At 39.7% G+C, this 25,688-nt stretch overlaps 1 protein-coding gene across 7 annotated transcripts; it reads right to left on the reverse strand.

The window, feature by feature from the left end:
- Positions 1 to 5,474: 5,474 nt before the first annotated feature.
- On the reverse strand, positions 5,475 to 24,212 carry LOC145940818 (histone lysine acetyltransferase CREBBP). 7 transcript variants are annotated; one of them, XM_083046410.1, is made up of 25 exons: positions 24,073 to 24,212; positions 22,187 to 22,330; positions 19,811 to 20,019; positions 19,346 to 19,720; positions 18,970 to 19,258; positions 18,563 to 18,823; positions 18,078 to 18,395; positions 17,173 to 17,388; positions 16,595 to 16,958; positions 16,323 to 16,495; positions 14,297 to 16,116; positions 14,034 to 14,191; positions 12,717 to 12,830; positions 12,497 to 12,631; positions 11,787 to 12,263; positions 11,493 to 11,658; positions 11,067 to 11,243; positions 10,717 to 10,947; positions 10,408 to 10,638; positions 10,199 to 10,318; positions 9,805 to 10,106; positions 9,123 to 9,593; positions 8,643 to 8,949; positions 8,085 to 8,526; positions 5,475 to 7,991 (listed from the first exon to the last, which is right to left on the reverse strand). In XM_083046410.1, the coding sequence occupies exons 1-25, from the start codon at positions 24,149 to 24,151 to the stop codon at positions 7,510 to 7,512; spliced, it is 8,061 nt and encodes a 2,686-aa protein (XP_082902536.1). In that variant the 5' UTR covers positions 24,152 to 24,212; the 3' UTR covers positions 5,475 to 7,509. The 7 variants fall into 7 exon arrangements, with proteins under 7 accessions (XP_082902536.1, XP_082902535.1, XP_082902533.1 ...); XM_083046409.1 differs by having other exon boundaries at positions 5,475 to 8,526; positions 12,717 to 12,797; XM_083046407.1 differs by having other exon boundaries at positions 5,475 to 8,526; positions 8,643 to 8,946.
- Between the last annotated feature and the right edge of the window lie 1,476 nt (positions 24,213 to 25,688).

Here is a 25,688-nt window from a genome sequence, read left to right on the forward strand (position 1 = left end):
AAGAAAAACATAAAGGAAAGGAAAAAACATGGAGGCCTAATAATAAATATATACACATGCAAAACAAATTAATTGTAAGAGGTTCTAAGTATCTTAGCCATTATTTAATCAATGTCGTTTAATTGGTGAGAGGATAAAATATGCGTGTGGCCTATCGATTTCTTTTTCGTGGGAGAAAAACGAGTGACACGATAACGAAAAAGCCAGGATAATCTGTTGATATATATTAAATATTTTTATATTCTCCCTTCGCGGTTCCTTCTTTATTATATTGACGTCGCGAGATTCCCGAAAAAGGAAACCACTTCATTGTCTCGCAGATGAGAAACGTAGAAATTATTATTGCATATATAAGCTGTAGCCAGTGTGTTGATTAATACAAATCGCTCCGATTTATTAATTTACTTGCCGCTTTTCGGGGGGGAGGGGGGAAAGGGGGGGGGAATAAAACGTGCGGATTTTTTTCCGCACAGGAATAACGCACGCGAGAAAGAACGCGATACAAAATTCGGCGGGATTAATCCGCGCCGCATGCGTGTACAATTCCTATATTATACCAAAAACGCCCCTTTCTAAAAAGAGCCTTCTTCGTTCATCGTTATCGCTATAACTGAGAAACTGTACTACAAATTCTAATCTATCGTACATATTTATACATTGAGCGCATCCGTCAGAGAGGTATCGCCGTGATGCTCTTCACGATCATAGGGTGTATGTGTGTGACAATATCGTTACATGTATCGTTTACATATGTAATGCATGCACATGTTCGAGGAACTCTGAACTTCCTCCCTTCTTTGGCGCCATTCGTCATCATACCATGTAAAAACTCGTGTGTTGCATGTGTTTGTGTGTATGCGTGTGTGTAAGTGGGTGTATATGAAAATAATATAAATAAAACAAAGGAAATCCCGAGCATTTCGGACTTTGATCATTCTCGAAGAGAATGCGTACCTTTTCTAATATCGATTCTTTTTTTATACACTTCTCTTTTAGTCTTCTTCCTTTTTAAATCACCTCACGCATCGAGGGACGATTGTTTAACGACAACGAGCGATAGATGTATTTTTGTAATCACACACATATACGCAGGAGAGAGATTGTATATTATATATATGTATAATTAAATCCAATAATTCTTTATTCAATATTTATTAATTACTATATTTCTATGTGTAGTGAAAGGGATTAATTGTTATTTGGAAATCCACATTTTACAAAGTGTGCTTCTCTCTCTCTTCCTCTCTCTCACACACATACACACAAACACATACACACAAAATCTCTCAATTTCTCGCTCTCTTTCTACAGTAAAAATGTCAATCTCGTGAAAAAGGTGTCTGAAAACGCACAGGTACACACGCAGTGTTCTCGAATAATGATACATAAATTTTATTTTACTTTATTTCGTCAGATTCTTTCACGTTGCGTTAATGGTAATGCATTTATGTATAAATATATACACATATATGTATAACCCTTACGTCACGGCATATCTTCCCCTCTCTCTCTCTCTTACGTTATATTATAAATTACACGCTGCAATTAGAATGTGAGGCGCGTGTGTTATAAATCTTTACAAACTATGTGAAAAGTTGAGGGAAGAAAAGCGAGGCTCGCATGATGGAAAAATGAGCTAGCGAGATATATTTATTACTTATATAGCGAACTTTGGTCCCGTTTTTGTTTCGTACTCTCGCGTTGCCGCAATAAATGGAACTTTCGTACGCATACGAGGCAGTGGAAAGCTTTTCAAGAAAATGCCCGCAAGGCGGAAAAGTTCGAGGAACCTTGATTAAATCGAAGATGCAATTAAAGAATAAGAAGCACGACCAGGACCAAAGTGCGCTCGAGTTTTGGATGAAGCTATAGTCTACGGAAATCGAGTGGAAATTTGTATAGTCTCTTTGTTACAGACATCTTTGCGTCTCTACCTTTTCTTTTAATTAAAATAAATCACAAGATAATACATCTAAATGATAAATTTTTTTTATGATATAATAGTCATTTTGTCCCAGTAATTTTGCAATACTACTTCTTACTAATTTTTCTAATAACAATACACCCCGAGAGAAATAATTCATATACATATATAATTTTTCTATCTCTTATATCATCTTTGTCCGCATGTACAGGAAAAATAATAAGAATTGAAAAATAATTTAGAAGAATAACTTTTGCATGATCTTTTAAAAACAAATAAATAAAGTTTGAGAAAAGAGAATAGTTTTTTATATATAATTATTTATAATCTTATATAAATGTATAAAATTATATATATGTAATTATATAATAGACTTGTATAATCTAGTTAACTTTTTCTATAAAAAAAATACAAAAATTATTTTTCTAATTATTTTTCTTATTATTTTTCTCGCATAAACGGGCAGAGAGTGGATAAGAGAAAGAGATCATATATGTGGATATATTTCATATATAATTATGATAGATTTCTTTCGCGAGACACTATTAAAAAACATCGTCGTATTTACCATATGATTTTCGTAAGTTTGAATTTAATTACTACAAAAGGAGGAATAAAATATTCCACCGGAACTAAAGATATAGCTGGGATTGTAATCTCGATAATTATGTGAGAATATAAATCAGATCGCGTCTTTGTAGAAAAACAGAGTATATATAGAAAAACTTTAGTTGAATGCAAACGTATAGAGGAAAAAGAAAATTGCAAAATCGCATTGTAGGTTTCGATGTAAAGTTTTAACGAATGTAGGACTGTTATAAAACAGTGCTATTAAAAAAAATAATCCTCTCTTTCACCCTTCCACATTTTGCGCATCAATATAATCTATAAGCCGGCAAAAAAATAAAAAATGGAATGTATTTTGGAAACTCTTTCTTTTAATAATCATGTAACAATACTCGTTATATTCACGATTAACATACATTACTTATCTATGTTGCAAATATTACATAAAAAAGATATCCGCGTTTTGCGTTTCTTTTTCTAAAATTATAAAAAACGACGAATAGCAAAAGTTTCGGAATCTGACGGGCGGTGATTATTTTTAACGCTAAAAACGATAGGTAAAAAAAAAAGGACGACGATGATATACATATATATATATACATAAATGTAACTAAAGTTTTTCCTAAGTCACTCTGCGGTTCTTTTTCTCATCATTTCGGGAGGTAAAGGTGTTTCTTTTTTCATAAATCATATAACACGATCTCGAGTCATTCAATCGCGGAAACGGGCGAAGTTTCATCGAGTAAAAGGAAGAAACGCACGCATCATCATGTCATTGTGCAACTCTTATCACGAATGCACTATCAGAGAGGACGAGAATGCAACACGACACGAGGAAGAAAAAAAAGAAAGAGAGAGAGAGAGAGAGAGAGAGAGAGAGAGAGAGAGAGAGAGAGAGAGAGAGAAAGAGAGAGAGAGAGAGACAGAGTTCCCTCTCTTTCGCTCAGGGTGTTTCTCTTGATGGGCGGAAGGGGCGGAGGAGAAACGTTACATTATGCATCTCATTACTCTTTAATTAGATAATTAATTCACTATTTACGAAAAGTCATAATAAAAAGTAGTACTCTATATATATATTCGATATTTCAATAATAATATTGTAATAATAATTATTATATTCCAATAGGTTTGTCTGTAGTTTTATCGTCTATAAATCGGATAATTAATTAATTCATAATGTTATCGTCGACGCGCGTATACAGACCGCGGCCCACACTCATCTCTCGAATACGTTTCATAAATATAAAAAAGAAAAAAAAATCGTAATACATAATATGTTTATGTATATATATATATATTATGTGTATATATATACACAATTCACCTCACTTTTTATAAGTGTAGTAAATCTCGCTGCGAATACTTCACGTACCAACGCGCTACCTTTTTTTCCCCTTTTCGCATGTCAGGATATTTAAACAACTACACGAGAAAGGAAGAGAGAATCTCTACGATGCCGTCTGATTGCAAGCACCAATTTGTTGGTACTGTGATGTCGCAAAAGACTTATTGCAACCGATCTTGTTTGCTTAAAAAGTAAGAATATCGACAATATATCGGTTACAAACGTCATCCTCGAGAAGAAGTTATACACGATCGATTTCTTCCTCTTTCTTATTTTTCTTTTTTATTGCGAGACCGACTGTATATTTAATTTTCGAACAATTAATCAGGTACGGCACGCGTTGATACGCACAGCATTCAAACATTCATTCTCTCTCTCTCTCTCTCTCTCTCTCTCTCTCTCTCTCTCTCTCTCTCTCTCTCTCTCTCTCTCTTAAAAGTTTAATTAGCACGAAGGTACACGCCATTTTCAGATTTACAACATTGCCCTAAAAACACAGCCATACTAAGCCAAATACTTTTTGGGTTTTGTCGTTTACACGATTACTTCACATACGTTTCTTTTACTATATATATATGTATATAGTAAAATCATTTATTTAAATCTACACTCGATTATCCGTTTCTTTCGCTAGCAATCCTCGCTAATTTCTCGCTATTGTTCAATAAAAAAATAAACCGAAAAAAAGAAGGAAAAGAGAAAAGCACAGCGTACACCAAATGCGCTCACGATTTCGTTCGAACCTTGGAGATCTTAGCAGCTCGAGCCAATAAATAACAATAAGCGAGTCCAATTAATAAAGGAGAAAAAGGAGCAAACTTGTGAATCCTGGAGGAAACTCGTTTCTTTGTTTTACAGAAGCAAAACGTCAAAATGATATATATATATAAACGCGCGCTTTTCTCTCTCACTCTCTCTCTTTCTACGAAACGTAATCTAAAAGAAGGAATGTGCCCCGAGCTTTTTTTACCGCTTCATCAAGATTTCTCGATACTCAGAAACGAAAAGCAAGAATCGTGTCGCAATGTGCGTTGCAATCTGCGAAATATCAACGTTCACAAAATGCGGTAAGACGGATGGACGATCGACATTGACATCAGGCATTCAATGAATTTTAGAGGATTCGATTGCATGTGTAACGATACGTGAAAAAATTGATACACCCAATCAAGGTCGACCGCTGACCTTAATCAAGTTCCAACGAGTTTGATCGTATTTCCTTTTTTTTCTAATCTTGTTTCGTGAGAATTAAATTTAAAGAGAAACACGATCAAAGAAGCTGCTGAGAGTTCAAACGAGAATTCGTAGCGCATCGATGTACAATTTATTCGAACGTATATGTATGTAAAGATGTGCGCACGCATATGTGTGTGTGTGTGTGTGTGTACATGCATTTTTCGGTTAGAGCTTGATTATCGATGACATTTCTTTTATTTATAATTAGCTCGCGAAATTGTGTCTCGAAAAACGCAATCGTTCTCACAATCGCTATATAAATTTTGTTCTTTTACATTATTTTAGCTTCACTTTATGCCGGTGTATATGTTTTATGTGTGTGTGCATATGTGTAGTAATCTTTCCTTGCTTCCGATTACGTTTTTGTTTTTTAATCATCACTTGGCTTAATTTTACACGATAGCTACATATACAAATTATGTACTTCAAAAATATCCGAGGGCACGGATCTTTTGAACCACATATGCTCACGCATTCCCGTTTATTATTTTAAGTCATTTTAAATAGTTGTGGCAAAGAAAAAAATGAAAAGGGGAAGAGGGTGCGCGGATTTTTGGAGAGAGGAGGAACTTACACTTAGAACTCTTTGCTATGATACAACACTGGCATAGTCATGTAATGTGGTTCGGTGTGTTTTGTACGCGGATCATTTGCCAACCCGTGTGTATAGTAATAACGCGTGTGTGAATTCCTCTCTCATTCTATGCAAATATTACAATATATCTATATATGTATATACGAATTGATCATAGTAATAGACTAATATTAATAATAATAATAATAATATATTATAATAATATAATAATATTAATAATAATTAATCGATACTCGGCAGGTAAATTAATAATGTCGTTATCGTAATAATAACCTAATATTTACATGGTTTTCACATTTGAGGGCCCGATATCGAATACGCATTCATAGTTACATTTTGATTGAACTGTACACATGCTTGTAGACCCTCAACTGGAAAAGACTTCATTCTCCTTTCCTTCATCAAAATTAACGCGTTTTTATATAAACCCTCCTGCGCACACTAGCAGCCCGTTGTGAATTTCTATTTTTTGGTTGCATCAGCATTAATTCGTCATTGCTGATTCTCTAGACAGGAGCAACGACATCCTATCCAGAGAATCGCCGTCATTCAATACGACTAACGATTTAGTCAGCACTCGAGAAAATGTGGATTCTCTGCTAATTTTCATAAAATTTCACGGCGCTAAGATACAACCTTTTCGGCGGCGCTTAAGTTAGATATCCTCTTAATAACAAATTTTCCTTCCTTAAACGAATATATTACTTACATACGATTTATAGAATAATTAGCATATAATTATACCGTACTAATTATGATCTAATAGTATTTGAACTATTAATTATTAATTAATTAACGTTAAATATACACAACATATATATATGTATATATATATGTATGCATGTATATATATATATATTTGTACGATTTCACTCATCCTGCACGAGCAGTAGCGTGGAAGAGTGATAGTATCGAAGGGGTTCCGGATGGTACGAAGGGGGAAATACGTAATAATAGTCTCTCGATAGTTTCGCTTTAGTCTTTCGTTCCACATAATCGTTTTACCGATTTTTCTATCTCTTTCCTTCTTGACCAAGGACGAAAACAATTTTGAGTCTATCTGAGCCAGGCCGAGTAATATTGAAAAGCACCAACGTCGCGTTGTCTCTCTTTTCTCTCGATATCTCGCGTAACGTAGAAGATCGAAAGAGAAGATATACTTGCGCGCGCGACCCGAGCCGAATCTCTCGTAGCAGAAGTCAAGGGTCGCAAAATCGGAATTCGCTCTCTCCGGTCCTGAGGATTCCAAGCCGAAACACGTGGCTCGATCACTCAACGAAAACTCGACGCAACGCACAGACTATCTCTTTCTCAGTCTCTATCTGTATGCGCACAAAACAGCATCAGAATTAATTATCTAGCGACCTCATCATTTACCAAACGTTTCGTATTATTTATAAATCATGCGATGTAGACGATCGCAGTCGTCCAAACTCCGCCGCCATCTCCTTTTAATTCTCTAACAATCGCGCGCACGGCGGATCATGAGTCAATTTTGACCCTTAGCGAAAATTCTTTTGTACATATTTTTCGGAATAAAATTTTATATTGAATTTTAATGTTATACGTTTAAATTGTTTCTTAAAAAAAAAAAAAAAAAAAAATGCTATATTATTTATATATGATTGAAGCATAAAAAAGAAAATACTTTAATTATAAATAAAAAAATAAATAATAGTTATGTTGCGTTATTCTATACGCACGAAATATTTGCTTCAATTATTATATATAAACTTTATAAAACAGTATCAAGATATGGGTCACGAATGACCCGGACCCCGCCGGCGGAGAGTTAAAGGAATCACTTACATAATCGACCGATGTGATCGTCCGTAACAGTCACTACAAGCCCTCGACGAACTTGGAGAGTTGGTCCTGCGGCGTCATCGGTGTCACCTCATTGACGTCTGCGCCACCGTTCGTGGGCGCCGGTGCCGGCGAGGGATGATGAGGCATAGCGGCGGGATGGCCGGTAGGCGCACCAGGTCCACCGCTCAACTGCGAGAGCATCATCTCGCTAGGACCGCCACCGAGTTCATGTGCCGGCGAATGCGTAGGCGTGCCATGAGGTGGATGGTGATGCGGCGACGGCACGGGACCCGATCGCGGCGACGGTACTGGCTGATTACGAGGAGAAGGAACAGGTCGCGGCGAAGGGTTGGGTTGTGGAGAACGGATAGGCGGTGGCGAACGGACTGATTGCATCAGCTGTTGCTGCACGGAGATCCCCGGCGGCCCCATGACGCCTTGCGGCGAGGGCGCAGGCGGCGGAGTGGGTTTCAGACCCGGCTGACCATAGCCTTGTTCGTTGAAACCGCCATAACCTGGGAAGTTGGGCAAGTGTTGGTGTCGAGAAAAGACGTTGCGTAATGCAGCCTCCCCGTTCTCTAAGTAATTACGAGGGATCGAGTGATTACCAAGAAGCGGCCGTATGGGTCGTTGTTGACCGTACGGCGGCGCTGGTGGTTGAGTAAATGGCTGTTGTTGTTGCTGCTGCTGCTGCTGCTGCTGCTGCTGTTGTTGTTGCTGCTGCTGCTGCTGCTGTTGGACCGCCTGTTGTTGTTGTTGTTGCCTCTGCTGCTGCAACATCATCTGCTGCTTGTACCATTGCGCCTGCTGCTGCTGCACCGGCTGTTGTTGTTGTTGCGCCTGTTGCGTCAGCATTGCCTGTATCTGCAGCCTGCCTTGCTGCTGCTGTTGTTGCTGCTGCGGTTGCTGCTGCTGTTGTTGTGGCTGCGGCTGCTGCTGTTGAGACATCATATGCTGCAAACCAGGTTGTTGTTGAGGTTGATTAGGCCCCATTGGACCGCCGACTCCCCCACCATGTTGACCCGGTTGTTGCTGATGCGAAACAAGCGCCTTTTTATTCAAGAAGATTAAATAATATTATTAAAAAGATAATATAATAGCAGTATAAAATATGTGCACATTATAATATAGAAATATTTATTTAAAAAAAAAAAAAATAGAGTTACCCGTTGCTTGATAAACGCAGCCATCAACGGCGGATTACTTTTGAGTATTTGGAGTATTTGGTTCTGTTGTTCGGGGGTATGCGGACTTCTGAGGGTCTGCATCAGCTGTTGCAGTGCATGCTTCTGCATATTGGTCGTCTGCGGACCAACCTGACCTCCGATCACACTCGGTTGCCGCGGCATTTGTGCACTCATTCCCATACCTGGTTGGGCCTGATGCGACTGCTGCTGTTGCATCAGCTGCTGTGGCGTCTGCTGTCGCGCCAAGTTGGGATTTTGTTGCATCACCGTGTTCGACTGATACCTGCTAAGAAGAGAACATGCGCGACGGTTGAAAGATACATTCTTTATTTGACAGAACCTATTAGTCAAACTCAATAATTTATTAATGTATTAATTACAAACTTAATAATAAGTAATAAAAAAAAAAAAAAATCAATGGTATATGAAAAAAATAACATAAATGAATATAATATATACCTTGCCGTCCATTGATCCATCGGAATGAGATGCGTGCCAGGATTCGGCATCTGGACCGGTAATGGCCGTTGCATTTGCGGTGGCGGCATTACGCCGCCCGTTTGACCGCCGACACCGACGCCGACGCCGACACCGACACCAACGCCGACGCCGACGCCGACGCCGACGCCAACGCCGACGCCGACGCCAACACCACCACTTGGTGTCACTTTGCCGTATCCGACGTGCGGTGCTTGTTGCCTCGCAGCTTCCTCCTGCACCTGTTTCACTACTTGTAACACATGAGCAGGAGGTGTCTGCCCGGCAGGCTTCAGTCCAATGCCTTGCTGATGTGGCGACGGTAGATTCGAAGTGCTGACGCCGGGCTTCATTGCAACTCCGGTCGCCATAGCGACGTTTGAAGTTTGCTGAGTGGCCTGCATCCCCACAGGTACACTCGGTCTCGTACTTGTCATCACAGTTATTCGTCTCCTACATAAAAAGTTTTTTTATGCGATATATACATTAATATGAAAATTTCCAATAAATAAAAGCTTGATAAATATATTTAAAGATACTAAAAGATTAATTCCATTTTATTTAAAATTTACTGAGGTTATTAGTTGTTTTTCAGTTGATATGAATTATTAAAAATATCGTAATATCACATTAGAGTCATAATGTACGAAGATGCTCTACTAACCTGAGTAGTTGCGCCTGTTGTAATCGTTGTTGTAGCTGCTGCTGCTTTATCTTGTGTTTAATGTTGGAGCAGAATGGAACAAGACACTTGGTCTCTTGGCAGTGTTTCGCGTGATAACAACATAGCGCGATCAGTTGCTTGCAAATCGGACAGCCACCGTTCGTCTTTCTCTTGCAGTTTTTCGTGTGCATCACCACTCTCTTCATCTTACAACAACTCGGGAGACGGCAATTGGCATCTCTGCATTGGCAGGCATGCACCAATGATTGAATGCACCTCTGTATCGACAATTTCCGGGCTTCCTAAATTATGAAAAAGAGAAAATGAATGAATGTATGAATGTAACAGATTTATTGTAATAATAACATATTTGTAGAATAAGCTCGTAAATTACTTGTGGATTTGTTTGTTTAGCATCGGCCGGCGATGATCCGTCATCCAAATCAAAGCCAAGTTTCTCCATGGGATGCGGATGACCATCTTTATCTTTACAACTCACACATAAATCGAAATCCTATAATTAAATAAAATTATAGTAAACATATGAAAATTTAAATAAAAGTAAAATTATTTTTTTCAAAGTATATATAATCTACTACGTACATCACAAACTGTACAATGGTATCTGGTCTCCACATGACTCTTGCAGTTATTACAAGTGTAAACGAACTTGTCTTGGCCTTGATTATGCAATTCATACAACATGGACATGGAACTAAACTTTGCTCTTCTCAGTGATGAAAATTCATAATGCCTCTCTCTCGCCATTGTCAAAAACGCATCACGACCGTCCATCAAATCGCAATTGATAACGGGATCGGGATCTTGGATCGGCTAAAAATATTTAAATAAAAAATTAATAATCACATGTAACAAACTTTTGATCATAAAGTATAATAAAAACAAACTTACTGCTAAACTAGCCGCGCTTTGAGCACTGTGCAACCTTATTACAAAGAATACTTCCTTGTGCTTTTCCATGGTTGCAAAGATTTTTGCGGAAAGATCATTGCCAGTCTGAGGCGTATTCGATTTCTTGCTATTTTTCCTTTGATTCGCTTTGGATTTATTGGATTTCTTCGCTTTCTTCTGACCTTTCTTCTTACCGTCCGGAGTTTCCGAATCTTCAGACAGTGAAAATATCTAAAAAAGAAATAAAACGGCAAAATATATAAGAAAAATATATAAGACGAGAAAAATAGTTATTACATGCTAATTAGTAGAGAAAATAAATAACGAAAAATTTATCATCCACAACTTACTGCGTTTGCCGCAGCAGCAGCCGCTTCGGCCGCTTCAGCCTGCTTGCGCTTTTCTTCTTCTTCTTGATCCAATTCTTTAATACTTTCTTCCAGCACATTCGGCCAAAAGTCACCTTCAAAGTATGGCAAATCCGCCGCGGACGAAAGTCTGTCTTCCATGGCTTGTTTCAAAATGTCCTGCATACAAAAATTTCATTTGTATATCTTTCTCTCAACGCGCATAAATAATAAAAAATATTTGGGAGAAAAAATGTCGTCTACAAATCCTATGTTCGTTGTTCTAAATAACAAGAACATTAGCTTATCCAGTAGACATTTATTTAAGTCTCATTTGACTCCAATATGATACTGCGACACTTATTGGCAACACAGAGACTATATCTTGAAAAATAAAATAAAAAAATAAAAATACGTTTTTTAACCAACCTTATAGTCAAGTACGATTCTTTCGACCATTCCCTTGTCCAACATTTTCTTATACCACTCTTGTAATCTTTTAGGCTTTGGTATTTTCTGTTCTGCAGGATGGCAGTGAAAGATGTAATCGTCCCCTTCGGAAGGTGGACACGCCCAAATGTGAGCCATAGTGTATCTGCAAAAACGCCCCATCATATTTTTTAAATATAAAATCATATTTAAAGATATTAAAACGTTACAATCGTACTGATACAAAGTATTGTATATTATATCTAGTTAATATAATTGTTTTGTCAAACTTACCCAAGCTGCTTTGCATAGTCGAGATACCCAAGAAGAATCTCGTGATATACAGCCGTACGAAATTGTCTAGGCCGGAAGAAGTGGACAGAATCTAGATAAGCGATGTAAACCCGTCTCGTATTCGGTGGCGTGCATTCGCTTCCGTACTCTTGCACGTGCATACCGAAAAAACATACGTCTGTGCCGTCGACCTCCTCGAATGCAAATAACGCTTTCGCACGATAAGGGAATTCGCCAGGCATGTCGCCATTTTCGACAAATCTACTTCGCATACCGGGCTTGACCTCAACCACCTTGTCGCTGGATGCGACCACTCTGATCGCGACTTCGCCGGCACCCGCTTCCTTCTTCTTCAGAAAATTATTCACGCGCGTCTCTATATACGTGCCGAGCTTCGTTACAGGCAATCTTTTAGCATTGAACTTATTCTCTTTGCGTTTCTGTCCCTTCTTCTTTAAGCAATTATCACAAGTAAACCTGTGTGAAAGGGAAAGAATAACTTTTCTAAGTAATGTGCGAAATACTTTGCAGTATTTGTACTTTTTTTAGAATTAAAATACGAATAATAAATATGTGAATAAATTTGATCTAATTGCGAAATTTAAATTTCTTATCGCTAATCCCAGAGCGTTAGAGCTTCGTTTTGTAAATTTTTTAATTCTTCCAATTCTTATTCAATAAGAAATTGAAGTATTATTATCGTTATTTACCCTAACGGCCAGATCGTTTCCATATGGAGTACACAAATTTGGTGTACCCTCCTACCACAGTCTGTGCAGGTCACAAAAGGTTCCAATTCTAAATGATCATTCTTCATCTCCTGGAACTGTTCCTTCTTGATGGCACTGTCAAAGAAGAAGATAAAAATGCCATATGAATTGGAATAACACATTACACAGAATACATTCATTCATCTTTTTGTACACTTACGTTTGAGGTTGCGTTGGATCGTCTCCCAACGTCACTGTGTCACCAGGAATGTCGTTGAAACATTTCTGACAGAAGGTGTATCTGTCGGAAAGAAGACCAATTCCCTTTAGACTGCTATTATATCGGCATCATGCGTGCGTTTTATCACATGAACAACGATGAACGACGACCAATTTACTCGGTGTATCCAATTTCGGCAAGTGTTTATATGTATATATTCGATTTTTCGCAATTACACATGCATGCAATGGTATCGCCAATTGTTTTCATTTTTCGATTTCAGTTTCGTTTCAAAGAATCGTTCGTTTTTTTTTTTTTTTTTTTTTTTTCAATTAGCATTTTCCAAGTATCAATTTTTTCGCAGCAGTAGAGTCGAAAAGAAGCAAGGGCGCAGGCAACACAAGAAGAAAGCGGCAAACAAGGATTTATGTGCGCGTGCGCAGCCCATGGGCGAAGGTAACATACAAAGAAGAGAACAGTGCCAATGTTAGACGCGTATCTAAACGTCATTTTTTTAAATTTTTAATCGCATATACCGAAAGGCTATGTAAAACACCCAGAAATCAATAAGATATGACATAATACAGTAATTTTCCTCATAGTTTTTGCTTTAAATGCTACAATTATGACTCTCAATAGAATACATATCCCTTAAATATATGCGCGATTCATATATAAACTTTTAAGTGTAAGTTAAAAGTATATATATAAAAAAAATTGCATAAATAATTTGTATAAAATTTTTATTTAAAAAAAAGTGTAGGTCAGGGGACTGACCTGCTTTTGCACGTATTTTCAAAAGCAGGTTAATTTAACCTGCCAATTTAATCTAGCGTATTCAACGACAAGGCACTTGAATAAAAAATGCCCAAACAAAATGAATACGCGGAATATATAGCAATTATATATACTCTCTCTCTACTCTTTATATAAATAGGTACTAAATAGATTTATAAAATCACTACTTAATAAAACTTTACTTAGTTGTTAATTTACTAGACATCTCGAAATACTATAAATGTGTTCTCATTGTGCACATATTTCAAATTTAGAATTAAATGCAATACTTAAAATATATTTTTTCACGCACATTTAATATATCTGAATTAATTAAACTAATATAAAGTACTGTTATTAAACTTTAGTAATATTATTAAATTTGAATTTAAAATTAAAATATATATTTTAAATATTAACATTATAACATATGCAACATCAACATTTTTAACTATTAGCATTTTAAAATAACATTTTATCTTTTTCGTTAATTAAGTAAATTCTACCTAAATTAATGCATATACTATAGTGCATACTGACCTGTTATGATACGAGTAATACTTTGCATCCCTAGGTATTGTGCAGAGTTGCTTGCCGTAACAACAGAGCACCTGTGGGTTGAATGTATATTTCCTGCCGCAGCAGTATCCCAAAGCCTGCATCACAGGATCTATCTCTTGCTCAAATACTTCCGAGAGCTGTATTTAATGAAAAAAAAACCGAGAATAGTATGAATTATACATAAATACATAAATTATAGAAAGTATATTCTGTTAGATATTAAATCAATGGATAAACGTTACCTTAGTGCAGTATCGATAGACTCGAGAAGTCTTGCGATTATAGAGCCAGGCGTTGTCGAACATCATCCACACATCATCGACGTACTCCCACGGATCGCTGTACTTCTCCGTGTCGAGTTTCTTCTTAATCGTCGACAGATCCATTGGTTTCTTCACGATGGTCGGATAATCCGGTATACCCAACGCCTGAGGATCCACGGGCTGTCGGAATGGTATGGATTCAGGATCTTGTCGATATAGTTTCTCCAACGTCGGCATCAGTGCCTGGCGTAACTCGTCGGGCTTGAACAGACACTTCTTCTTGTCGGTAGATGTGCCGCTCGGTTGAATCGGTTCCGGCACCATGGGTTTAATGTCGGAGGTAGTCGCGTCCTGATCGGAGATGGGAGTCATGCTCTCTTCTTTGATGCCAATGGGTTCCTCCTTCACAGTCGCTTCATTCGAACCTTCCTCCATCGGCTCGGTCTTTATCTCCGTTTTTATGTTAATCTCATTGTTCACGCTCTTACCACCGTCCATCCTGTGATTCTGCGACTCCTCCGGCTCCTGTTTGATTTCCATCTTTATAGTCGTCTCGTCCTTGGAATCTAGCTTGCCCTTGTTGTTGTTCATCGGCGGACTGGGAGAATTGTCACGATCCAGCGCTGCCGTGATAGCGGCCATCTGTGAAGACATGGACGTGTTGCGCGGAGTGTTCAACGCAGCGCGTTCCTGCGAGGTCATACCCTTGCCAAGACTGGCAAGACCGGCGGGGGACGGCGTCGTGCCCGAATGAGGTGGCGTCTGGTTGGACGCGGACGAGACCGTTTGATTTGGTGTCATTAACGACGGTACAAGCGGCGTATTCGGCGTGGAGGTGGTCGATTGAGGTCCGTTTGTCGTACCCGTCGTCGTCGTTACAGGCACGCCGCCCGTTGGGCTCGGTCCGCTGGATGCAGGTGGTGGTATCGTCTGCGGTGTTGATGTAGCGATACCGTTGTCATTGGGTGTAGAAGCTGACAATGGCCGGGTAGGAAATTGCTGATTTTGTTGCTGTTGTTGCGCGCTCGGTTGTTGCATTCCGCTGAATGGTGATGGTGTTTGTGGAATTGTCGCCGGAGTGCCAACCTGATTCGGAGTGCTCGTCGGTTGTGGCTGCTGCTGCTGATTCTGCTGCTGCTGCTGTTGTTGTTGTTGTTGTTGTTGCGCCGCTTGAGCCTGAGCTTGCGCTAGTCTGACTTTCATCAGATCGGGAAACTGATGCTGATTCTGAATAGGGGAGCTGTTGGGTAAACCGGAAGCCGTACCGTTAGACGTCGGGAATTGACTAGTCGTTGCATTATTAGATGCAGTGGTGGTTGTGAGGTTAGCTTGAGACATTTGAGGTTGTCCAAATGGACTAAGTCCGGGATTCGACACCATATTAGCGTTGGATGTGGACTGTCCATTCGGACTGGGACCAGGAGGACCGACTAGGATCCCTTGCTGCTGCTGCTGTATCTGCTGCTGAGCTTGTACTTGCTGTTGTTGTTGTTGTTGAGCCTGCTGCTGCTGCTGCTGCTGGGCCTGCTGTTGTTGTTGAGGAAATTGCATTCTGTTATGCTGGATGGCCATTGCAGGTATCGTTCCCAACTGACTCATACTGGGTGAGTGACTTCGTAGACTAGGTGGTACCGTTCCGACAGGTTTTGATGTCCCTGGTATTACGTTTGCTACATTTGGAGGTGCGCATGGCCTTAATCCAGGACCGGATGTACCCGCTGGCTGCGGTTGCTGCTGCTGTTGTTGCGCTTGCAATTGTTGTTGTTGTTGCTGTTCCTTCCGTTTCTGTCGTTTCTCATCTATTTGATTCGAGAAAGATTTTTTATAACATCGGCATATTCAACTTGAAAAAAATTGTACCTATTTATCGAAAAATTGACAAAATATAAATATTTCAAATTAAAAAAGACAAACTAAATAATATAATTTTAAGTTGAAAATTGATTTTAAAAATTATTTAAAAAATTAATAAAATTTTCAAAGTCATTGAAATAGCGCCACTTACCTAGTTCTTTTTGAATCTTGTAGATTTTCTCAGCCAACAAATGATAATACTCTGACCGCGAATTAGCCATTTCATACATATCGCCTTCCACTTTTCTTGCGTAAGCGACCAAATTGTGCATTCTTTTGTCGAGCATGGCCTGAGGATCAGGAGTTGGAAATATTGCTTGCACCCTGAGAGAAGAGACAACGATTATGTTATTACTTGCCAGGAGAAAAAACGAATTGCAAACGAAAATATGCATAATAAAATATGTGTAATAAAACCCTTACAATTTATGAACAAGATGATTCCTGAGATCTGGAGTGACGGACATATGCCACTCCTTTGTTCCTTGAACTGGTGCCGCTGTGACTTGACCAGACTGAAGACCGGCTGGAATCTGCAGATTAGCTAATCTATTCTCTCCACCTATTACACCGGGTTGTCCGGATTCGGTTAGTCCGAACAATGTTTGCATATTGACGGACTGTTGTATATTGGCAGCGGCCGCCGCCGCAGCGGACGTAGGTCCAGTCGTCGATACCGTCTGATTACCGGCTACCCCGACCGTACTAGGATCGGAATTTAAAGGAAGAGATACGTTCGGGGCGACCACTTGTTGCCCAGCACCGACTACGGACTGTCCCGGTGCAGCTGGAACACACATGAACGGCCATCGCACATTTCTTTTCACATCTAGACTACAAGTCACATATTTAATGTTTTTAAGAAAATCTAAAAAAATAAATAAAATATCTTTACATATATATATATATATATATATATATATATATAAATTTAATAGAATATTTTACGCTTGAAAAAAACCGAATTGACAAATTTTCTAAGTAGAATATCGTAAACTCACTCTGTGTTTGAGGTTGCGCTGCTAATCTAACATTTCCCAGTGTACCTGGAGGACCCGCCATGCCAGGCGCTGGTATTCTAACGCCTCTACCAACACTTTGGCCGGGTAAGAGTCCCGGTGTTGTTGTCGGACATTGAATTCCTAAAGCATCATAAGCCCTTCTCATCTCGGATGGACTCGGATTTGGCTGATTATTTGGTTGAATTGCAGGAGAAGCTAATAAAAAAAAATGTAATAAACTATCGCGTAAGAAATGTTATATTTTTATAAAAAGTTTATTAAAAAAATTTATAAAAAAAGACCCCCGCACACTAATCTTATGTGAAATGGATTTAGGTTAAAATCAGCTGGATTTCTCATATCTTATGATCTGCCTGAACAAAAGATGTAATAATAATCTCAAAACTAAATAATAACAGTTATTGAGACACAGCCAGTCAAACAACTCGCAGAGTTTTTTGTATTTGATTGGCTGTAAATCAGTAACTGTGTATCTATTATTTAGCTTTGAGTCTATTATATTTTCGTTCAGCAGATCAAAAACTACAATCTATAAGAAAACTAGTCGATTTTACCAAGATTCTATTTCATCTAGGATTTCATATAGGTTCAAAAACCCTGTACTAATCGTACATAAAATTGAATCTTGGGAAAATCAGCTGGTTCACATGTTGTAGATTATGCTGAACAAGAAATGACAGACTCAAAACTAAATAGTAGACAGTTACCGATTTACACTCAGATTCTGGTAGTTGACTGGCTACAACTCAGTAACTAGCCATTATTTAGTTTTGAGGCTATTACATCTTTTGTTCGGCAAATCATAATTTCAATCACAACATATTACAAAACCAGCTGAATTAATAAAAATTAATTTTACATAAAATTAATGCCGAGTTCTTTACCTTGCGCAGAATTAGTCCTGTTTTTATTGGCCTGTTTTATCGGTAAACAGACCGGGCAGTCACCTCGATTGCAGTGTTTCCAATGACTGATTATTTGTCTGGACATACTACAGTGTGGCACAGTACAATTCTTTCCGGCTTGGCAATTCGTCATGTGATTCAGAACATTTTTCATCGTCTTACAATCCGGCAAGGTACACTGTCTCATTTCGCCGTTCGCTTGAGTTTCGCGACGTTGACATTTATGCGCATGTAGAAGTAAAACCAATTGTTGCTGAATAAGTCTACATTTTTCTGGATCGGGCGTCGATTTTGGATCTAAAAGTTCCAGAAAAAAAACGACTGAAGGTTGTGTTCAGTAAGATTATTACAAGCAGTAAAAGACTTACAAATTGTAAAAAAAAAAAAAAAAAAAAAATTACCTATACTTTGATAATATGAAATAAAGCTCTCGATAATCTTCCACTTAATCATCTCCCACTTACTCGTTGGGGTTGGAGCCATTTGTCCTTGAGCACTTTGCTGTGGACCTGGCTGTCCTCCTCCAGACGATCCTCCCGATTGAGGTTGAGCCGGACTCGGTGCGGATGGTTGTGTCTGTTGTGCTGCCGTTCCACCTTCCTGACCGCCTACAACGTTCGTAGTACCAATAGGGCCGGCCGTTCCGGTGAATCTGTTGGCGGCTGCTGCTGCTTGCATGGCGGTCATGTTTGTTCCCACAGCCTTTTGTTGCGGCTTGACAACACCTACGAAATTATCAACTACTCTTAACTCACCAATATTTGCAGAACCTGTATATTATAAATTTCACTTTCTCTGTTTTAAATCTATTTCTATTTATCGAGTTTACTTCTTCTTATACATAAGACGAGAGAAAATATATAATGTATACCGTAGCTGTATGGGCTCGATGCATTTATTTGTCCCATGTTCGGTAAACTCGTCATGTTAGGAGGAGCCTGCATTCTGGGACCGCCTTGACCGGGACCAACGATACCAACTTGATGCACTTGCTGGTGAGGACTCTGTCCTCTTGCTGGACCGACCATATGCGCTTGTTGTTGCTGCTGCATCGTCACGGCCCTCGTGTTTATCATGCCGGGACCATTTTGCATCGGCGTGACTCCATGAGGTCCGCTTGGATGATGTATCGCTTGAGTATTAGGATTCATCATGGTTACCTTCAAGAAATTATTCTTCATTAATCAAATATCTTTTACCAGCTTTTAATTTTTATTATAACATTCCTTATAAAGTCGTAAACGTACTGTATTTAAAGGTTTATTCAAACTGTTGGTTACTATCAAACTTCCCCCGGCCATTCCCCCCATATTGTTGTTCCCGCTAGCAGTACTAGTCATCACTAATCCGGAATTCATGCCACCCGGCATCGACATCGCGGGGTTACTTCCGGCCATACTCATGGATGATTGTAGACCGCCCATCGAATTTGCGATGGACATTTGATTATTTGCCAATGAACTGGCTATGCTGCTCGACAGATTACCGAGACTCACGACCATTTGCGGATCGACTACTCCCTTGGAGACGGAAACATTCGGTGGCGATTGCATATTTGGACTTTTATTGCCTAGTGTACCGGCAGCCATTACCAAGGAATTCGCCACCAGGTTCTTGTTGCCCTGTTCAATGATTATTTGTAAAATATATATAACGTGCCATGGACGAAATTAAAATATCTAAATATATCGTAAATGTAACGTAACACGTACCTGCTGTTGGATGAGATGATGAGAGAGTTGTTGCTGTTGCTGTACATGTTGCCTGAGTTCTGAGTCGAGAGCACCATTTTGCTGCCCTGGACCAGGACCTGTTGCCGGTGGTTTAGTGCTCTCGGTCGCAGAACCCCAAGATCCAGACGACAGCAAGTCATCAGGAAGATCATTTTCAAGATCAAACATTTCTGTGTTTGTAATGTAATCTGAGAATGAACGAAAAGGAAAATTAAGAATTACATTTCTGTAAAAAATATCCATCACGTTTCTATCGTGGTAATGGATACTGGCTATTCAGAAAAGTACATCCTTAACACTTGTGCAAATAAAGTACAGTATCTTTTGTATTTTACTTTCGCATTACTTTAATACTTCATCACTGCACATTAAAACAGTCACATTAATATTTCATAAACTGTTGAGACCAAACTTGACAAAAATACATTATGTACTGTGTTTTCTGAAATAACCAGTTTACAGACTCAAATATTATGAGTATGATATAAGTACCGTAGATACCAAGAAATCATTAGTAATTTTACAAAGGTAAGATTTTAGCGCCGTCACCATAGCTTTTAGCATCAAAATTTTAGCAGAGTATCAATATATATTTTTGATATTTTAAATATATGTGTTGCATATATCATTATGTGCCTAATGTAAGTACTGTATCCCTATATACATGTACATATATTACTATTGCAAATATATGTGTATACACATATATACAAACACTAGTGTAAATATATGTATATGTACATACATACATGCATGTATATAGAGACATATATATCAAAAGAAAGCGCTTAATTTGTTTTCTATAATATATTACAAGAAACACTTCTAATATGCTATTAATATCTTTGAAAAATATTCACACATATAACATTTCTTAGGCTCGATTGCACCAACATTATTTTAGCTTTAAGTGAGACTCAAATATGTATCTATCTTTATCTTTCTTTCTAAATAAATAAAGACAAACATATATTTAAGTCTCGCTTAAAACCAAAATGACGTTGGTGCAATCGAGCCTTAGTAAATGAAATTCTTAAAACTTACTTACTATCTATCCACGACTGATCATACATTGACGGAGAAAAAAAGGGTGTACATATATATTATGTAGGAGAATACAAATGCAGAAAAATCCTATATTAAAAAGAAAACAAAAATAAAATACAGAAAACTGTATACATGGATGTAAACAAACATGAAAAATAAGACATGAGACATACACTGCATGAGCATAACGTAAAGGAGCCTTATTCTACAGCAGAATGAAAATTTTCGGCACAATAAATTAGTGCTAAACTAAACAAGCAACCAGCGAAGCTACCTGATGCCAAACTTTATAGAAGAGAGTCATGCGAAGAAATCAGTCACTCTAGAAAATATCTGTTCAAGCGAATCATATTCTTGACGCTATGTATTACAGAGCGCCTATTTTCTTCACCCTAAAATTAAATAAAATAAAATATTTCGAGACTTGCATAAAAAAAATGTGTTTGTGCACGCAGTTTTTCATTCTATATTTTACGTTTTTAATATCTGTAAAAAATTTTATCGATATATAGGCTTCTCTCTCTCTCTCTTTCAGACCGGCCCCCCGCAATTAAATTATTTTATCACTTGTATTATAAACTTTACGCTATAAATATAGAGTGTATGTGTATACATATATACATATACATATATATATATACATATATATATATATACACACACATATGTATATGTATATACATAGGTATATGCATTTTTAATTTCACCTGCAATTTCATTTGCAATTCTTCTGCAAAAGTCTACGAGCTCCGCGCGTGTGTGTCGCATGTCTATGTTATGTTATGTTTGATTCAAATTATACATAAAATGTCTCATGACGTTCATTAGAGAAAGAGGGGAACTGGCTTATATCTGAATCTTATGTACCTTTAACAACACCAATCCAATTTTTCTCCATTGCTATGTAAAGTGAATCAGTCCGTGTTCAAAGTAAGATAAGTTTACATATCCACATATTGTGTTGCTCTATTGCGCTCTGCCATATTTTCAAAGATAAATTACCGTGTGACATCCATTTCTTTCAATTTTCTTCTCTAAATGTAGACAATAGAGACTAAAGTTACTGAACCATAGTGACAATATGCCAAAACTACCACGCATCTCTCTGAGAAAGTACCGGCAACTGGAAGATGTATCAATTTCACTGAAAACCAGAGACTGAGACGAGTAACTTTACGAGAAAATGTATGGTATCACTATGTGAGATGATTGGACGGACAAACGGATTTTTTTGCAGTGCTAAATTTAATGTTTGTTTTTTTTATTCTGTTTTTAATCTTTCGCTTTTGATTTGATAATGATATTTACTTCTTTTATGGTTGTTCCAATGTTGTTGAAGTGGATGCTGTTGCAGATGTAGCTGTTGCGATGGGCCCTGTATTTGTTGCAAGTTACTGCCACCTCCCCCGTAGTTCGTATAAGCATGGTGCATCATTAAAGGCGCCATACCCACTACGTATATCACAGTTTTTTGTTTAATTTAGAATAAAGGAGAAAAAATTGTTTAGGCTTCTTTTTCTTTGGATTACGGTATCTAAGTGATAGAAACAGTTTGAGAAGCAGTTTTCGCTAAGTTTTTCATAGTCAACGACTGGTTTTACGCTGTCAAAACTTTATGCTTTTTTTTTTTTTTTTTTTTTTTTTGCGATTGTGAAAACTAAAGGAGCAAACTGTTTCTGCAATTTTGTTTCTGCGACTTAGTACCCTCACAATAAGCAATTTTGATACTTGACATATTATATCTGAGTAAAATGTAATTATAGTCAATATAATGTATATAGCGTTATGTGCATTATTTTCAAAGTTTGGAAATTGTTAAGAGATGATTAAAATGTGTTCAGAGAAAAAAAAAAAAAATAGTAAAGAGATCTATTACAGCGCATTGTTCATGCCAGCAAAATATAATCTTTAACATGTCATGCACTCATGCACTCTTTCTACAGGATCACAACTATATTTAAATCTAAATACATCTAGAAAATTGTACAAAACCGTGTATATATGTATATATATTGATATAGTACACTCGCGATTCAAAACATAAGAAGAAGAAAAAGATGATAGGTGCAGTAAGACGGAGAGAATCACATATATTTATTCTTCTAAAACATGAACATTTAATATTTGCACACATCGAAATAATCTCTGAACAAAATTCGGCACGCAGCGCGTTGAAATCGTTACTAACAAAAAAGAAAAATGTCAAAATGTCAAATCTTTGCTTTTACACCATCGCATTGAGATGCGCGCGAATTTTCCTTGCTTTATGTTTCACAAAAAATTACACAGAGTTTGGGCAATTTTTATCTGACCGCTGAGAAATCCAAAACGTTTAGAGGACAAAATTCGACATATTCGGTATCTTTAAGTTTGGTCATGTCTTTTCACAGCGTCAGGTAAAAATGCACCCTTCACTGAGGCTTGAAAAAAAATGTACTTGGGAAAAAATTACTAGGGGAAGAAAAAGAAATGAATTACCACTTTCGCGTCCGATCTTTGCACGCCGAGCATCTTCGGGGACACGCAGGACCAGGAACGCGCGCGAAGACGCTCGACGACGCGCGTCACTTCTCGCGTGCCGTATCGTATATATACAATTTTGCTTAGAGGTTGCGAGAATCGGCTGGCGCGTCCAAGACGGTGCTGGATAGAGACGCATAATAAGCGAGGAATTAAAGGAGAAGGACGTCTCGTCGCGACGTAACAAGGACCAGCCGTTCGTGCCGCGAAAATGCCGTCGAGTGCACCGATCGGTCGGACAGCGACAGGACAGGAGGGGAAGAGAGAGGGGAGGATCTTTTTTTCTCCGCCTGCGTGCAAACACGCGAGAGGAGGCGCGGGCGCGTTAGCGCGCGTCTCGCGAGAAGAGGAAGGAAAAAAAGGAAGAAGAGCCTTCCGCGGGGGGTGAAGTTAGTCACGGGACACGGGGGGTTGTTTCCGGTTTGCAGAGGAACTTGGAGAAAATGCGGGACGAGAGAAATCGCGAACAGAGATAGAGATAGAGAGAGAGAGATAGATAGATAGATAGATAGATAGATAGATAGAGAGAGAGAGAGAGAGAGAGAGAGAGAGAGAGAGAGAGAGAGAGAGAGAGAGAGAGAGAAAGAGAGAGAGAGAGAGAGAGGGATGGATGAAGGAAATCGCGCGATTCTGCGTCGAGATGATACTTTATTATACTCGAATTGATGGCTTACCCGTCGTATCCGAGGGCCCCTGGAACGGATCGAGCTTCGGCCGCTTCGGCGGAGGGCCGTCCACCAGGTGGTCGGCCATGGCTCCCCCGCGGGCCTGTTATCTTTCTTCCGTAATAAAACCTAACCTCTTCCTTTTCCCTCGAAGCTCGCTTCCCCCCGATCGCCCTGTGTGTCAGTGACGGCAACGCGCGTCAAAAAAGAGCAACGGCGCTCGGCAACAGGGACTCGTTAGTTTGCTCTCTTACTAGAAGATGGTGGTGGTCGTGGGGGCCGTCCTCGACCCTGTCGTTGCTGCCGCCGTTATAATAAACTCTCGCGTAATAATAATCGTCGTCAATAATAATAGTAGCGCTGCCGTCTCTTCCCTACCGCCGATGGAGCCGCGTAACAAGTTCACCGAACCGCAATCGTATTCGCGAGCATAACAATAACAATGGGAACCGCGGCGCGTGAAGCGTCCCCGTGTAGCATATCGCGGTGCACGGTCAACCATTGGGCATCGTAGGGGGTTGGGGTACGTCGAACCCCGGCGATCGGAGTCCGTACGCACGCACGCGGAAACACACACCACAACAGCGACGACGACGACCAAGTAATGTCTGCTTCTTCTGCTTCTTCTGTTGCTGCTGCTCTCTGTCCGATGACGAGAAGGCTGCCGTGCCGCGTCGCTGGCGACGACGACGACGACGACGACGGCGACGAGGACGACGACCACCACCACGAGCGAGTCTGGACGATGAGTCGTGACTATGCCGCTCCGATCGCCAGAGGATGAATGAGCGGCATGAGCGCGCGATGCGCGGACTGTCTCTCGGCTCGGTATATCGACACGACACGTCCCGTCCCGTCCCCGACTCGTCTCGTGTCGTCTCGTGTCGTCTCGATACTCGATACTCGATTCGATTCGCGGCGACACGAAGACCCCGATCGGATCGCGCGCGGGACACTCGCTCCGACCGATCGCGCGCGCACCGTATCCCCGTAACTCTCGTTAATAATAATAAGATACACCACAATATCGCGGACGAGGACGATACGTGTATACGTGCTCTCTCCGCGAGGCGACTCGTCAAACGACTGGCTGCGCGCACGGCGCTAGCTCACGGCGACGATGTCGCTCCCGAGGCCCTCTGGCACCACCATCTTCTTCTTCTTCTTCTTCTCCTCCTTCTCCACCACCTCCTCTTCTCTCCTCTTCTCTCTCGCCTCTGCACACTGCGACACACGGGGCGCGCGAACGATTCAGCGGGAATCGCAACGTTTATCCCCGTACATCCGTACGCGATCCAAGGACGCGAACGCGTACCCGCGTATCGACACCGGGGCGACCAACGCGCGCTCGCTACAGAAATTCGCACGGGAAAACGATCCACCGTACCGCACGAGTCACGGCTAACGTTCGCTAACGTAAAATGGCGGCCGCTGTTGACGACTTTTTCTACGCTTGTCAGAATATGCCCGACTACTGACTCGGCGACCACGGACGTGAGCCTAGACCGCCAAGCTCATTGGCCGAGCCGGTCACGTGACGCCGCGGCGGCGCGCCTCATTGGCCGCCGCGCGGCCAGCAGGAACGCCGCGGCTGCCGTCACGTCGCGGCCCGAAGCCTGCCGAGG

Source organism: Prenolepis imparis, unplaced genomic scaffold (genome assembly GCF_030444845.1).
Source record: "Prenolepis imparis isolate NDT839.2.m4 unplaced genomic scaffold, iyPreImpa1.0 SCAF_9, whole genome shotgun sequence".
Lineage (NCBI taxonomy): Eukaryota > Metazoa > Arthropoda > Insecta > Hymenoptera > Formicidae > Prenolepis > Prenolepis imparis.

What these genes read in the sequence shown, in the direction of transcription:
- LOC145940818 (XM_083046406.1), bottom strand. Translation starts at nt 24,151, where the DNA reads ATGGCCGACCACCTGGTGGACGGCCCTCCGCCGAAGCGGCCGAAGCTC. An exon ending in AATCATCTTGTTCATAAATT is followed by an intron (nt 16,496 to 16,594) that starts GTAAGGGTTTTA and finishes CTCTTCTCTCAG; the next exon opens with GGTGCAAGCAATATTTCCAA. An exon ending in GATCCAACGCAACCTCAAAC is followed by an intron (nt 12,632 to 12,716) that starts GTAAGTGTACAA and finishes CTTCTTTGACAG; the next exon opens with TGCCATCAAGAAGGAACAGT.